Source organism: Semicossyphus pulcher, unplaced genomic scaffold (genome assembly GCF_022749685.1).
Source record: "Semicossyphus pulcher isolate SPU_LCO1_2020_fin unplaced genomic scaffold, fSemPul1.0.p SCAF_18, whole genome shotgun sequence".
Classification (NCBI taxonomy): Eukaryota; Metazoa; Chordata; class Actinopteri; order Labriformes; family Labridae; genus Semicossyphus; species Semicossyphus pulcher.
In genome coordinates, this window is record NW_027211691.1 from 11,232,574 (window position 1) to 11,248,044 (window position 15,471).

General features: G+C 42.6%; 1 protein-coding gene across 1 annotated transcript in view; it reads right to left on the reverse strand.

Annotated features, from left to right (window-relative positions):
- cntnap2a (contactin associated protein 2a) overlaps positions 1 to 15,471 on the reverse strand; it is a 397,107-nt gene that overhangs the window by 42,800 nt on the left and 338,836 nt on the right. The window contains exon 18 of the mRNA XM_069666987.1: positions 5,261 to 5,431. Within this exon, the coding sequence (XP_069523088.1) occupies positions 5,261 to 5,431 (171 nt within the window). The remainder of the gene's footprint in view (positions 1 to 5,260; positions 5,432 to 15,471) is intronic.

The following is a 15,471-nucleotide window of genomic DNA, read 5'->3' on the forward strand; positions in this document are numbered from 1 at the left end:
CCTCCGTTCCTTGTCTATAACCTCCTTTTATTGTTTGTTCATTTGTCTTTTCATTTACTGCTTGCTTTCAGGCTCCCACTTACCCATCCCCTATCACTCTTATCCGTCACTTTACCCTCCCTCCCATCCTCCCTCCCATTACTCCTTCCCTCTTTACTTCCCACCTTGATCCCTTCACTGCAGACATCATCATTACCACTTTGATGAGATCTAAAAGACACCAGAAATCATCTCTGCAAAAACCTATCCGGGTGTGCTGAGTGCACTGACCCATAAGATAAATCTAAAAAAGTGCTTTGAAATTACCCACAATGCACGGCAGCGTGCAGACAAATAGATGCATGCACACACAGTGTATGAGTGCTCTGACAAGCTAAAGTACGCTGAATAATGACGCCTGTATGCAAAGAGCAGGTCTGCAGGGCAGGGAGGAGCCACATCACTTATTTTAAATGCTGAAAGAAAGCCAAACATACATCACAATACACAAATAGAAACAAAGCTTCTATGCTGAAAGGATGTGTGTGCGTGCATTGGTGTATTTGTGTGTTGTTTTAGCAGCACTGTAAAGGAAGATTGATGCCGTACAACTTTGCTTTTTATTCTCTGTCCACAGGCTGGAATGAAAACTAAAGTGCCCTCCGAGCACGGCGCTCGCCTCATCTATTTGCATAGCCGTGATAGATGACGGAAATGCTAATGTGTGTGCGTGTGTGGATGTAATTCTGAGTGTGTCAGACAAACTTGCATGTTGGCCTAAAGAAAAAAACGCAGCAGAGATTTTTGCTGTTTGTTTTTGTATTCATCTTTTGATATGAAGGCTGGGAGAGCACAGTTCTGAATTATGACTCAGTGCAGCCAAACAATGATACATAGTGAAAGAGATTGATCGTGTGTGTGTGTGTGTGTGTGTGTGTGTGGACGTTCGCTGCTTTTCTGCGTGTGCACACACAAGCGTGTGTGTTCAGATGTCTGGCAGTGGATTATATCTTCAATCTCTCTCCTCTAATTCAAACTGTTGTCCGTCTCATCTGCTCGGTTAGCCTCTCACTCGTGTGTCCCTCCTGAGACGGTTTTAACACTCCGGCCTCTTTAAGGAGGGAATTTATAATCAAGTGCCACATTGAACCTGCAGCTTCTGATGCTGAAACAGGATTCAAAGTAAATTCTTTAAAGTCTTCTTTTTCAATAATGCTCTTCAAATAAAACATTTTGTGTTTTGTATACAGGACCACAATGCAATGAGCAGCGTTGTGACCAAGTCATCTTTGCTCAAGTCTCAAGCAAGTCTCGAGTATTTTTTTCTTGGGCAAGTCAAGTCAAGTCGAGTCCTTAATTAAAGCAAGTCAAGTCCCGAGTCATGACACTTTTTTTCCACCTAAGATCCAGCACTCTTACCTGCAGTATCCGGTCTTTATAAAGAGAAAAGACAAGGTATTAGTAGCTCGTCTAATAATGATATTATTGGCCAATTAAATGACCTGTTCAAAAAGTATGACAATGAAATGTATCTGTATTATCTTGGCACAGACACAGCCATGATGATGGTCTGGTCTGAGTAGCATTGAGTAGTAACGAGTACGAGTAATGAGGCTTCTCTTTGGGGGCTTTGCTGTTGCGTGTTGCCATAGCGAGGAGCCAGTCATCCAATCATGACAATCACATACCGGGGAGCTTTTGGAGTTGTCCAATCATGATTCCCAGTTTGCGCTGCGTACATACTTGATAGTTTGACAGAAACTTGACAACATTGAATTTGATCCTTTTCTATTTAACAGCTAACATTCAAACTTAAGGACACACGCAAGTCATCCGAGTCATCATGCCTCAAGTCAAGTCCAAGTATCAAGTCATTTATTTTTTGTCGAGTCAAGTCGCGAGTCATCAAAACAGTGACTCGAGTCGACTCGAGTCCAAGTCACCAAGTCTCAAGTCCACATCTCTGGCAATGAGTCCTGTGTAATTGGTAACATGTGTTCAGACCAAATCAAAGCCATGGAATGGATTACATACAAGTCAGTGAAAAGATGATTCACGTGTCGACAGCAGATTCCCACAGGGTGGAAACTCTAAGAAACTGCCACTGTGTCACGAAAGCCTATTAGCGTTGAGTTTTTCATGATGTCTTCATCATGCATTAGAGATGGTCGATCTGACCTGCGTTCAAAAAACAAGAAATTTAATAGCTGTTTGTTTCTAGCATCTTGATGTAGTTATTTAGTCATCCTTTCAACATATTTTGGGTTCATATCTCCGTAGTAAGCCACATTACAGTCGCTGTGTAGCTCACAGGAGACAGATGGTCAAGCACTCCACAGCTAGCGCAGACACCAGATTTTGTTGTCCATCTTAAAAAAACCTTCAAGATGAGCTAACGAGTCATCAAACTGGGCACTAGTCATTCTCAAGTAGCTGGAAGCAGCAGTAAAGTTTATCCTGATGCATCCCCTCCAGAAGGCGGTAAAATTAGCTGAGCTGTGTGTGCCTATGTTACAGACCCAGACTTGATAGTGTAGCTTACCACCACATATAAAAAGGCATAATATTAGTGGGTTATATTTAACCAGTGAGAATAAACACAAATGTAACGTGAATGCAAAAATGTCAGTGCCTTTGGTTGGTTAAAAATTTTAACGTTTAACAATCGCAGTTGTGATGTGCACATGTTCAAAAGTGGCATTGCAGGACGTGCGATAGTGTAATTAAGTGAAACACGTCAAGCTGCTACTTTTTTGTTGATCGGTGCAAAACGAAACTCAACGGTTCTCGTTTTAAATGACCACTCCACAGGAAGTCAGTCTAATATCACATCAGTGCAGCTCTTCCCCAGAGCACACAGTGAACTGACCGCTGAGCTGCAGAGTCTGTGTCTCCTGCCTGTAAACTAAACTAGCACGTGGCGCTGCTGCCGTCACAGATCATGTTGGTGGAATGATCGAGGCGGACGCTCTTTTACGTAAGGTTCCTTATAAGTGAGAGTATTCCTGTAATCAGCGAAACCTTGTGCCGGTGCACGTTAGCGCTGTGGCTACATTAACGGACCGTTCTTTAGCGGCTACAAACTGCAGCGTGCCGACACACAGCCCACAAGTCCGCTTGTATTTATTTTAGCCTGAACTCTCTCTACTTTTTCATGTGGGTGTCAGACTCACTGAAAGAAATGTGGTACAAGTAAGGAAGGAGTCGTGTTTATTTAGAACAAAATAGCCTTAAAGTCTTAAAACCCACTGCGTTTATCTGGTATAATTTCCTGTATTTCCCCAACACCGTGCAGCCATACTTCTGGAAGTTTGAAGAAACATTCTTTCTTTAGCTTTTCTCCTCAGTAGATAACTTGATATTACTTTAACAAGTCAGGAGGACATCTGGGAACTTTAAAAAGCTAAAGCTGCACAGACTTTTGCTAAACTTCTGATGTAAACTTTGCGTCTGTCTGCTCTCCACATAAAAAAGGCCATAACATAACTTTATAAGCCGATGTCTGCAGCAGGAAAGTACATTTCTCTGTTGGATCCCCGGCAGGAAATGTTTATAACCTTTGGGCAACACTATCACTGAAATACCAGCGTCTTTAGGGCTCAATACTTGGCGCATAGGCCTACAGAGCATCAGAGCACCCCGTAAGTCAAGCATTCCTGTATTTTTAGACCTTTCTATGTGTCCACAATCCTGTTACCAGTCCAGCTCACATGGTCCTGAATACGTCTTCAGTGCAGCCTCTCAAATGTGTCCATGCCTCCTTCTTTCGATTAAGATTCAAAGAGGAATAGTTTCCACCTCAGTCCGCCGAGGCCGCAGTAATGTGTGTTTTCCACAAGGTCATGTGCGTGCATATGCGCTTTGAGCTGCGGCTATGCTATTCCGGCCTAATGCTAGTCATTTCATGGCCTGACTGGATTGCGGCAGATACAGTTTTTTTTGGCAGCAGCAGCGAGAGGGCACAGATTATGTGTGTGTGTTTGTGTGGACGTGAGGCGTTTTGCGAGTGTGTGTCTAAATGTGCGCTGTGGGGCAAAATGCAAGATGATAGCGAGGGGGAGAGGAGAGAGGAAATCGATGTGGGGGCATTTTGGAAGCCTCGGGAAAGACACACGCACGCATACACACATGCACTTCCTATCTGCTGTGGCCTGCTGTGCAGCCTGGACGGACTAGAAACTTAGTGTATATTTGTGTGAGCTTTTGGGTGCACTTTCGGAGACAACCCCCTTTGGCTAACTTCTCACTGCACTTGCATGTAGGATAGAGTCAGCACATTGGTTTTTTTGTATGTAAGAGAATGTATGTGTGTTTGGCTCTGTTTAGTTTTAAGAAATAACTGGACAATAAAAGAAGCTTATCGAACTTTTAGTCCACAAACCAGCTGACACAATGTCATTCAGCATGCCGGCTTTAGAAGCACTTTGGCTCAAACATCATCCCTCCACTTCCCGTCTACTTACCGGCTGGCATTTTGACACCAAATGGCGGGCACACTGGCTAAGAAAGGGCCTTTAAATGCTGAATGAAAAGCAATAATTCATCTATGGACAGCCGTGCGGCGCCAGCAGCCTTCACAATGCAGCTCAGCCATTTAATTGAAGCCCGAGTATTTTAACATTCCTGATCAGAGCGGCTCAAACAAGTCAGCGGGGATGTTAATTTGAGGTGCTGGAACAAGCTCACAGTAACCTACACCGTGGCGTGTCAATCATTTTTTCTCAGAGAGGACCGGGAGAGCGTGAATGGCGGTGAAAAGCTGAAGCATTGTTTAAATTTTAACCTGTCTTTCTCCTCTCCTCGGCCGCCATCTCTTTTATTTTCTTCCAACGTTTAACAATGTAGCGTCACACTCTGGACACCGACATACATACAGTTTAATTGACAGTGTCCCTTTTGATGTGTAAAAAGGTACAGAGATTTAAACGCTCCAATTTGCGTGAATATGTTTGGATAAACAGAGAGAGAGAGAAGCTGTCAGTGTGTGCGAGAGAGGGCTTGTGTTTTGTCATCCCTGAAAATGGGCGATCTGGTTAAACAGAGGTTCATAATGGACATAATTATTGCACACACCAATTACCTTATATAAATGATTGCTCTCTCTTGCAATCAAACAAAGTGGTGCGGTGTAATCAGGACGCCAACTGACTGGCTGTTTGCCTCTGCATCCGTACATGTTATTCTGACTGCTGGATTAAAGCGCATACTCTGCTAGATAGAGAGTCAGAGTAAGAGGCAGTGAAAGAGAGACGAGCACAGAGAGGATTAAGATGCATCTTACATTTGAGCTCCAAGCGGATGAAGTCAGTGTTTCCCAGGTTTTCCAGAAAGACGCCGTAGGGCGCGCTGGTCTTAAAATAGAAAGAGATGTCAGCGCTGGTCTCGCCCTGGAAGGTGGCAAAGTGCAGGTAGGATGACGGGGTGGTGAAGGATGCAGCGTTCCAGTAGTTATCTGTGAGAAAAGAAACAGAAGCAGAATCACAACCGGTTCCACATGTATCTGTTAGCATCACGGCTAACACTTTAGCACTGATTAGCTGCAGAATAAATGCATGTAGAACTGGCTTCATTTCAAACACTTTTATTCTGAAAAGCCATCAATTTATTCTGAATTAAACAGTTATCTCGTGTCTGTGCCTCATTCAATATCTCCCCAGAAAGATGATTTCAAAACCTGAAACTCGACTTCTGAGCAGAGGTTTTAATCTTGCCTCTAATTTCCTGCAACTTCACTAACATTCAAAGAAAGTTAATCTCATTTTAATCACAGAAAGAGCTCATTCCTTTTCCTCTAAGCGAGGACCTGAGACAGAGTACAAACGTACGTGCACAAAGTATCGCAGGATTTTCGATAACAACTTTTCTAATGACTTTTATGAAGCGAAATCAGCGGCTGCTAATGAAGACAAAGGAGCCCCGAGTTAAACAGCTGCTGATGAATTATCAGACTGTGGTTGATGAAGTGACTTCTCCGCTGTCTCCTTTCGCCTCTCTGTCTCGCTCCTATCACTCAAGGAAGATGAAGAGAGGAGGGAGGAAAGAAGAGGAGGAGGAAGAGCACAGAATTCGAGGGAAGAGGCCAAACACGGGTGAGAGGAGAGAATATTGTAGATGTGATAAAAAAAAAAAGAGAAGGGGAAAGTCATGCAGAGGGCAGATGGAGGAGGAGGAGGAGGAGGCTAATGTGGTTTTAGCTTTGTGCGATCTCTTTGATGCCTCAGAGGATTGACCTCTGACCCTGAACATAACCTCGGGGGAACAGAGAACAGGAACAGTGGAGCAGAGGGGCGACAGATGTGTGTGTGTGTGTGTACGAGATGTGTGTTAGAACTGCAACTACTGTGACTATTAATGAATGTTTTACTTGTTCGTCTGCAGAATTACGTCTTAAAAGTGTCGAGAAAAAAAAAAAAAAAATCAAGGTATTATGACAAAAAACAAAGAAAGGCTGAATAAAATCAAGTTGTACGCAGATGATGAACCGCTATATATATGACCTTTCAATTGACTGAATTTTTGCCCATTTATGCACATAAATGTGTTTAAAAGTGTGTGTTAGTGCAGCTACAGGCCTGCAAGTATAGGTATGCACCACTGTCCATGCATCTCTCTGTGTGTGTGTGTGTGTGTGTGTGTGTGTGTGTGTTTGTGTGTGTGTCTCCTGGTTCACTGTGATAAGCGCTCCCCAGTGACAGGGCCTGAGCTCCTCCCTTCTCCGCCTCGCCTCACATCCCCGTCACCAGGGGCAAGGGCAGATAGCGGCCATGTACACACACACACACACACACACACACAAACACACACACACACACACACACACACACACACACACACACACACACACACACACACATACAGGCACACAGGACCACCTACTGATGCTGCCTTTGTGATTAGTGGGGTGGAAGTTGGAATACTGTTCATTTCTCTACGGGAGGCACAGCCGATTATTGGACAGGGTTAATTGAGGACTAAAGAGGAGGAAGCCCGCAGAGGCCTTAGAAATAAATAATGACGTGTTTACAAGGATTTTCAATCATAGCAAGAAGGTAAAATATGCAACATAGTTTTTAACACTTATATGTACAATCGCTGCCTGATTACAAAAGAATAGCTTGATGATTGCAGCATATGCGGGGGCTTTAAGGGATTCCACAAGAAATTACCTATAATTAGGGGGAGGAGGAGTAACCCTAACCCACTGACATTTTTCTGACAGAAACAATAAATATATTAAAATAATATGCGAGTAAAATTTAACAACAGTTTGTTACCTGTTCCTCCTCCAACACACTTGCATGCCTTAACTGCCAACTAGATCTGAAGCCTGCCATTGGCTTATAAGGGGTGTGACTAGTGGTAGGTGGCAAGTATGATACTTTAAAGACCACATGTTTGTATGCTGATGGTTCATTGATTTGTAATCTGTCTTTATATAGGGCCCAGTTGTTGTAAAAGAGGACACTGGAGGTCCTGCTGACAGTTGAGTTGTGGTTCTATAGTGTGTGGAGAGCAACGATATGACCCAAACAGCACCCCACACACTAACTGATTCCAACCAGAACTCTCTCCATACTGGAAATCTCGCAAAATCTCTCACGGTCAAACGTGACTTTAGAGAAAACAAACATGGTGGATGACGGGCAGGAAGAATTGGCGATGATTGGACGCCTTTTTTACTGAAAATTCCCGAAGAAATTAAAACTATGGATGAAGTCGTGGGGACGGCGTTAGTTTATGCATCATGTTCGCTTTTGCCGCCATGACTGCGGTTGTTTTGCTTCCTTCTTCAGTCAGCTTGCTTCCCAATTGGCTATCATTTGGTTCCACGTGACAATCCACAGAGTGTGTGTCCTTGGGGTTCCACATAGGGTTCCCCCCACACAACAGGATATAGTAATGGGAATATTGATGTTTCTGTTCTTCTGAGCAGATCGGGGGAAGTAAAATCACTCTTGACATACCTCCCACCACAGGAAAAACTGGCAAGATAATCTTTAGAACCATCAAAAAATCTGAGCTTTGCTTACTTTTGTGGAAAGGGGAGAATCAGGCCCAAAATCAGCTTGATAATCTTATAGTGTGTACCCTGCTTAGGTGAGCGAAAGGAGCATATAGAGCTGCAAGAGCCCAAACTATGAGGGGCCTTCATAGAGCCAAAGCTTCTTTGTTTTTCACAGTTTGCATAATTTTTTTTCTCTCTTTTATTGTAAGTATTATCTTTTCTTCAGTTATTTTCTTTTTGGCCAGGGCTGCACTGTACATATCCCTGCAGGGGATCATTGTTGCACTGTTAATAAAGTCTCTGGGACTGCATATTGGACTTTCTGTAGTTTCTTAGCCTGAAGCACCAGGCCGACCTTACCTACTGCAGAAATTAGCCCAAAAAGTTAAAATATGTAGCTTCAGAAACAGCTTCAGAAACAGAAATAAAAGCTTTATTTGCTGTTATTTGTTCGTGAAATATTCTGAATAACACATTAAGAGCTTCAAGAAAGAGAGTCAAAAGAAAGTTGACAAAGACATAGAAAAGAAGAGGAAGGACATAAGGATATAGAAACACAGCCTGAGGGCGAGTCACGCTTCAGAATGAGGGAGAAAGGATAAGTGGAAGAAAAAAAAAGAGGGAAGTGGAAGCAAAGAGAGAGAGGATCCATGGTGTTAGAAGAACTACAGGGTTGACAGAGTGTTGGAGAGGAAACACATTTCGAGGAATAAACATGGAAGCCAAATCATAAACCTCAGATCGCCCCTGTGCCAGATCCACAGATGCAACCGGTTGGCTCTGCTCTGTGGCACAGTTATCGCGCCCATATTGAAATGTTTATCAAACAAATGTTTCAGAAACGGATCCAGCAAATAAATGTCTTAACTGACTTAGACACCGCAAATATTAAACTGTTTACGGCACACATTTCTGGACCCAAGATCTGTTAAGTAGATATCAAGAGCCACCTGCCACACCAGAGAGGACGACCTTGGAGGACAGACAGTTCATTCATGTTAGCGTAACCGTTTGTTGCTCATGCGCTCACTTGTACAAGACTTGCAGCGCATATAAACAAGTGACTAGTATTTTATGAAGTGTGTGAATGAGTTCTTCAAAGACAGGCTGTTCTTAAGTACAATGTGAAGTGATTTTCTTGATTGGTTCTCAATGTGACGCCAAATGCAGAACGTTCCGTCCAGTTGTCTCTTCTTTCCTGGAAGCCCTTGGTCTCCGTGTGTGGTGCAATGCAATGGGCAAGCTTAGTCAAGAGCATCTTGGATCTACTTTCAGGGCTTCTATGGCTTCTGTTGCCGAGCCACTCGATTGTTAGATGCTTCATTTGTTGGAGAAACTGGATAATGGTTGATTAATCATCAATTTCTTTCTTATTTCAAAGTTTGGACCACATGTTTAATGGTCTCAAGAGTCATATGTTGCTTGGTCGTGGCCTTTAGCACCTCTTATCCCAGTGCAGTTAACATTAAACCAGCATATAACACTTCACAATGCTTACAAAAACACGTAGCATACAAAAAAAATATAGCAAACCAGCAATGTACCAAAGAAAAGCCACACTATTCAGTTTAGTCCTGTCACTTGGGGATATTTGATATATTGCTACGGGCATGGCTCTAAGAATTGCTTTAGGTCCACCATTCTGGCTCCGATTCATAAATCCCAACAGCAATTTGGATTGTACAGATATTCTTAATGCCTACATGCTGACACTGGAGATCCCCTGACTTTTCCTCTTGTGCAGCCATGAGGGTAAGAGTTGGCTTTGATTGAAATGTCTCAGCAACTATTGGATGGATTGCCATGAAATTTGGTAGAAACTTTCATGTCCCCCTGAGGATGAACTGCACCAATTTTGGTGATCCACTGTATTCAGTACTTTGGGTTAGACTCAATGATGCTAAAACTAATGGCATCATCCTCAGCTGTACTGTGTGTTTAGTGCTAATTACCCTTAGCTAGCATGCTAAACTAAGATAGAACATTGACAACATATGCTAAACATGCAATGCAAACCATTTAACTAGACAACCCAATTCCAACTGTCTCACTGGGATCAATAAAGAAGAATCATGATCATAACTTAAAATAATAGGCACGTCTGCAGCTGCCCCCTCCTCCACTTAAATCATCATTATATGTTTTGCCCTTCATGTATAAATGCTGTTTTTATTTTGCTTTAAAAGCACGCCGTGGACATCACTTAGATCAATCAACGCCTTTGACTGAAACATCATGTTGCATAAAACAGCTGCTGACCTCTGGATTACACCACAGGGTGAAAATAAATCATTGAAGCCCACTGAACTGTAGCAGCTGACATGATGTGAGATGCCGTTTGAGGTGAAGTTTGGGTCTGCAAGCCAACTAGATGATTCATCTGTCGATGCTTGACCAGATGGGTTATGTGCCAGTACCCGCAGATGGTAAGGATGACTGACTGCACTATCACAGGTCATTAACAAGGACATTTCCAGGCACACACGCTCACACACTCACATAAAACACATGGGATTCAAAATATAAAACCCTGTACAGTAAACAGACGGCTGCAGGCAGAATAGACTGCACTTTAATAATAATAACCTCACATTGGCTGCATGTATCCACAGTGTGATTGTGATCGCTGGTCTGCTCCAGCACTTATTTCACAGTTTGTCGGAGGAAGCACACACTGTGCCATCTAATTTAACTTTTCCACATACAAATTATCCTGCCACCTACTTCATGTGCACATTGTCAGGAGATGTTTTTATTATTTATCAAAGGCCTAAGAATAGTCTCATATAACAAGAGAGAAAGCAGCACCTATCTTTGAAGGTGACGCATCAGACTTAAAGAAAGGCCCCTGAGGGCATGGCTCAGATATCATTGTTATATATTCTTACATGGCTCTGAAAACTGTTTGTCTGCGAGACGACAAGCATAATTCATCCTTGCTAATAATACAATTTCCATGGAGACCTGCATTTCATCTCATATGTGTGAGACATCATAGTCTAGGTATATTCACGGTGAAAACAGCGAATGAAACATTGAATCTTAAGGTAATAAGGTTATGTCTGTCATTTAAGACCTGAGAAGCTTTTAATAATGTTCTTGATATACAATGTTAAGACTAAAACTTAAAGATATAATCTCGAAGATCTCAGTTTTGTTCTAGTTGCACCTAGTGGCAATAAATAGGAATTGCAGGCGCATAGGTCCCAATTTTACCAGACAGTTGTAACTCTTGATTTTCCTCGCTGACGGTCGCTTTCCTTTTCAGACTGTTTGCCTTCATCTGAGCATCAAGTTTCTTTTTCTTTGGATTTTCACTGATTTTTGAAGTTGTATCTGTAGTCATCCATCTTTTCTTTGTTTGTTCAGCCATCGTAGATTACTGCTTACTCGTCACAACGCTTGCAGAGACCGGAAAAGAAGCCGCTTAGCTCCGCCCACCCTCTCTGGCAGACCGACCACTGCTGGCTGATGGGAAACGCATCACTAACTACTCACCGCTTGTGATTTTCCGCGAATGTCACCACAGACACCCAGTCTGTAATGCTGCAAATGCAAAGGCAGAATTAACACTCAGTGGGCTATAGGCTCAATCACCATTGTGTTACCTCATTCGGCGATAGATAGTGACTTAACAGACATTTATTTACATGAAAATCTAAGAGATTATTACTTTAAGGGATATACTGTATACTGAACATTTTTGATGCGTGGAGTGTTCGTGTTTACATTTAACGTAGCTAGCCACAGCTGTCTAAGGCCATTATTACTCAAAAGAACTGCATGCAACGTAAATGGTGACCAGGACACTCTTTGTTTAAACAGTCCAGACACAAGCATGCACCACCTGTGATATCTTTAGAAAAGATACGTTTTATTTCAGTCTGTGTTGCCACTGTACTTTCTGACCCAAACAGCTGACATACAGCGTGATACACTGCACAGCATACATAGTAATACAGAGCCGCTGTACGAATAAAAACCTATGGAAAGGGCTGTCTAGTGTCAAACACCCCTTTTACAATGTCAGTCCAAGGCGGGATTATTACGCCTCTGTTACGGTCCGTCTTTTATGTAAAACAGATGCAGAATGGTGGGCCTGCATCGGTGGTAGTAACAGAGGTGTAACAGAGGCGTAACGGCGTCAGTGTAAACAGCGGAGCCGACAGGGCGGAACAGCGGTGTGTGTGTGTATTTGAAGCATGCGCTGTTCGTGCACGTTTTGCTTCTACAACGCCGGTACGCTTTGTAAAAACACACGCTGGGGCGGCTTTACGCTGGTATTGCTTGATCCAATGTTAAATGGCAAAGGCTGCATGACGGTGCTGAGGCAGAACCGCAGTGTAAAAAGGGCTAAAGTAAAGTGGTTAAAATATTCAAAACTATAGCATACACTTTAACTGAAATGTTTTTTATTAGTAGGATTTTTAAAGTGGCTAAAGTACGTGTTTCTTGTGACCCCTTGTGTCTCCAAACAGGGGCCGTGCTGACTGTCATTTACTTTACATAGTATAGGCTACTCACTAGATCCCCACTTCAAAGAACCCGAACTATCCCTTTAAGAAGACATCAATTACATAGATACCAGATGTGGCCATATGAAAAGTGACAAACCAATGAACTAGTTTTGACCTATCACGTGTGACCCCTGTGACCTTTCATTTCTTCTTCAATCATGAGGCCGAGCATGCCTCATAGCAGGTGCATTACATTGTAATAATAGTACATATGCTGCGTCGCTTCATTTGCAGTCATTTATTTTCATTTTCATCTATTAAAATGTCCAAACCCTTTTAACATCAATAAATGGGACTAATTCCTCTCTGTCTGCCTGTGACTGTATAGGCTGCCATTAAACTAGCTGTGGAAATGGGCTTCATTAATGCTGGAGCACGCACGCACACACAGAGAAAGTTGTACTCTTACTCGCTCTTGTGCCCACCGAAGAAATGCACACACACACACTCACACACACACGAGTACCTCTTTACTAAAACTTTCCCTGACTGCCCAAGACATTAGTCATTTGTCTAAGAAAAGCCATTATATGGCAGCCAATCATCATTGCTCTTACTGAGACAGAGCTTCATGCCCAGTACGAGAGGCATCAATCATACACGGAGCACCTATCCACGTGTGAAATTTTTAATATATGTTTAATATGCCGTAATGGGCCCATATATAATGTATGCTCAGCGTTCCGGTGTCTTGGCCGGCGCTACTGCAAACATACCTCAAAGTCATCCTCGTCTGAAAGTTACTTTGTTAATTTGGTCAGTCAATATGAAAACTGATAACTCTTTTTTCCTCGCTCACACACACACGGTGGATAATAGAGTAAGACAAAGAGAATATGGCTCCGTAAAGTGACAGAAGGATCCATCTTCTATAATTGTGTCTGCCATACCGCTACATGATAGACCCGCACACACACAAACAGATGTGATGTCATGGGTCATTAAATCATGGTTTGTTTGTATGTTGGCATCTCTGTGATGAGGGGACATTAGCGAGAGTGGAACCAGATTGCTGATGAAGGCACCATAATGAGCACGACACCAGTGAGGAGCGAGGGCAGGTGTTCTGTCATGTTCTGCGCCCCTACGACAGAACCAGGCCACTTCCTGTCTGGGGCGGAAGAATACATGGAAATAAATGAGAGAAGGAAATTCCGCACTCTTAGCTGTATTCCTACACTCGCAGTCTGCAGAGACTGCACAGCTCCACTCAATTATTCCCTTTACTATGAAAAATGAGCAGTCAATAGATAAAATATGAAGCATTATTATCGTAATGATCGCGCTGCCTTGCACTAAAGATTAAATCCATGTTTGCTTTTCCTCCCCTCAGGATATTACTTCCCACAAAACCTCTCTGGTACTTTGTTACATCACACAGCAGATTACTTCCCCTCTATGCTGTTTGAATTTTTGGTTTTAGAAGAAGAAACAAAGCGAGAGGATGAGGCAGAGGCAATCTCGAAAAACAAAAATCACTCGGCTGAGAAATTTATACAGCTCTGTTCTGAAGCTTCTCAATGGGTAATACGTTTGGGAAGCCAGACGCAGATTGACGTTGCTTTCTCTCCTGTAGGTTGAATCTATTGTTCTAGAATTAAAATGAAGTGTTACTTTTTTACTGCAGAAGAAGTCTGATTCGTGTTCGGGTCACAATCACGAGGCATGAGAGAAGACTCACAGTGGGCCTGAGGCTTTTTAACTGAGCAGCCTCTTGGCTCTTTGATGCCTCCAGGGAGAAAATCATGCCAAAAGCATACACCAGAAGAAGAGCTACTCAAGCTGCATTAACCAGGATTAGCTGATCCAAGGGAGTGAATGTTATAAAACTGAGATTTTATGTGCATGGTTAACACATACTGTATGAGTAATCGACGTAGCCAATTTGACGTCACCAATTGGTTAGTGACAGCCAGTTTGAAGCCAAGAGTTTGACACGTTGGTCTTTGACACGTTGGTTTTTTGGAGCAAGAAGTGACAATATTTGGGCGAGAGGGTGGAGCTGGAGAGGAGCGCAGGGGGTTGGCAAACGCCATGTTGCCAGTCAATGCCCAAGGCTAATTAATTAGCTGGCGTATGAGCTAATTAACCATCAGAGCCTCATGTCCCCTCCTGGTAACTTTATACGACTGTTCTTCTCAAAACTCCAGTCAACAGACCCTCTTGTATGGGCTACCACAAATCAATTAATGTATGACAAACACTGTAAACACAGCATATTTACACGAGTAGCCTACTGTAAAATCTGGAGTATAAATCCCACTGGAATATAAGACGCAGTCTGTTTTTGGGGGTGTCCCAGCGGGAAAAAGGTTCTCTATAGCTATTTATTAATAAAAACGTGTATTTCAACATGATTTCAAGTTCTTTTCATTTGAAACACATTCAAAACACAAATTACAGCCTACCATCTGTTTTCACCACGTTGAGTTTGCAGTCCTGCCAGCTACCAGTGCAGTAGTTGAGCTCAGCCTACGGTAACGTTGACTGTTGTGAGGATAGCAGCTGCACTGGCGATCATGACGGTGCAGGCTGTGATGAAGCTTTAGCTAGAAAATAGCGCTATCTTCTGGGTAAAATACTGTAACACAATAAAATACCTTTCTCTGTATTTTATACTGGTATATTGATCACACTGGTATATAGGATGCTGCCCACTTTTTAGATGAAAAAAGAGAAGTGTTAAAAGTGCGTCTTAAACACTGAACTATACGGAAAAGGATCGTTTAGTTTATTACTTTATTTGAGAGGGGCTGTGTACAACACAACTGTTGTGCCAGAGTTAGCTATATAGCTAATTTACATCTGTGTTACTGTTACTAAAAAACACACATTACAATACAAACAATTAAAAACAATACAACAACACACACACTATTGACAGTATATGGGTGAAATTCAAGTCAAATTCAACCCCCGTAGACTTGTTATTAATAGAGAAATTAGCTTAAGAAACCAAGATTGTTTTTG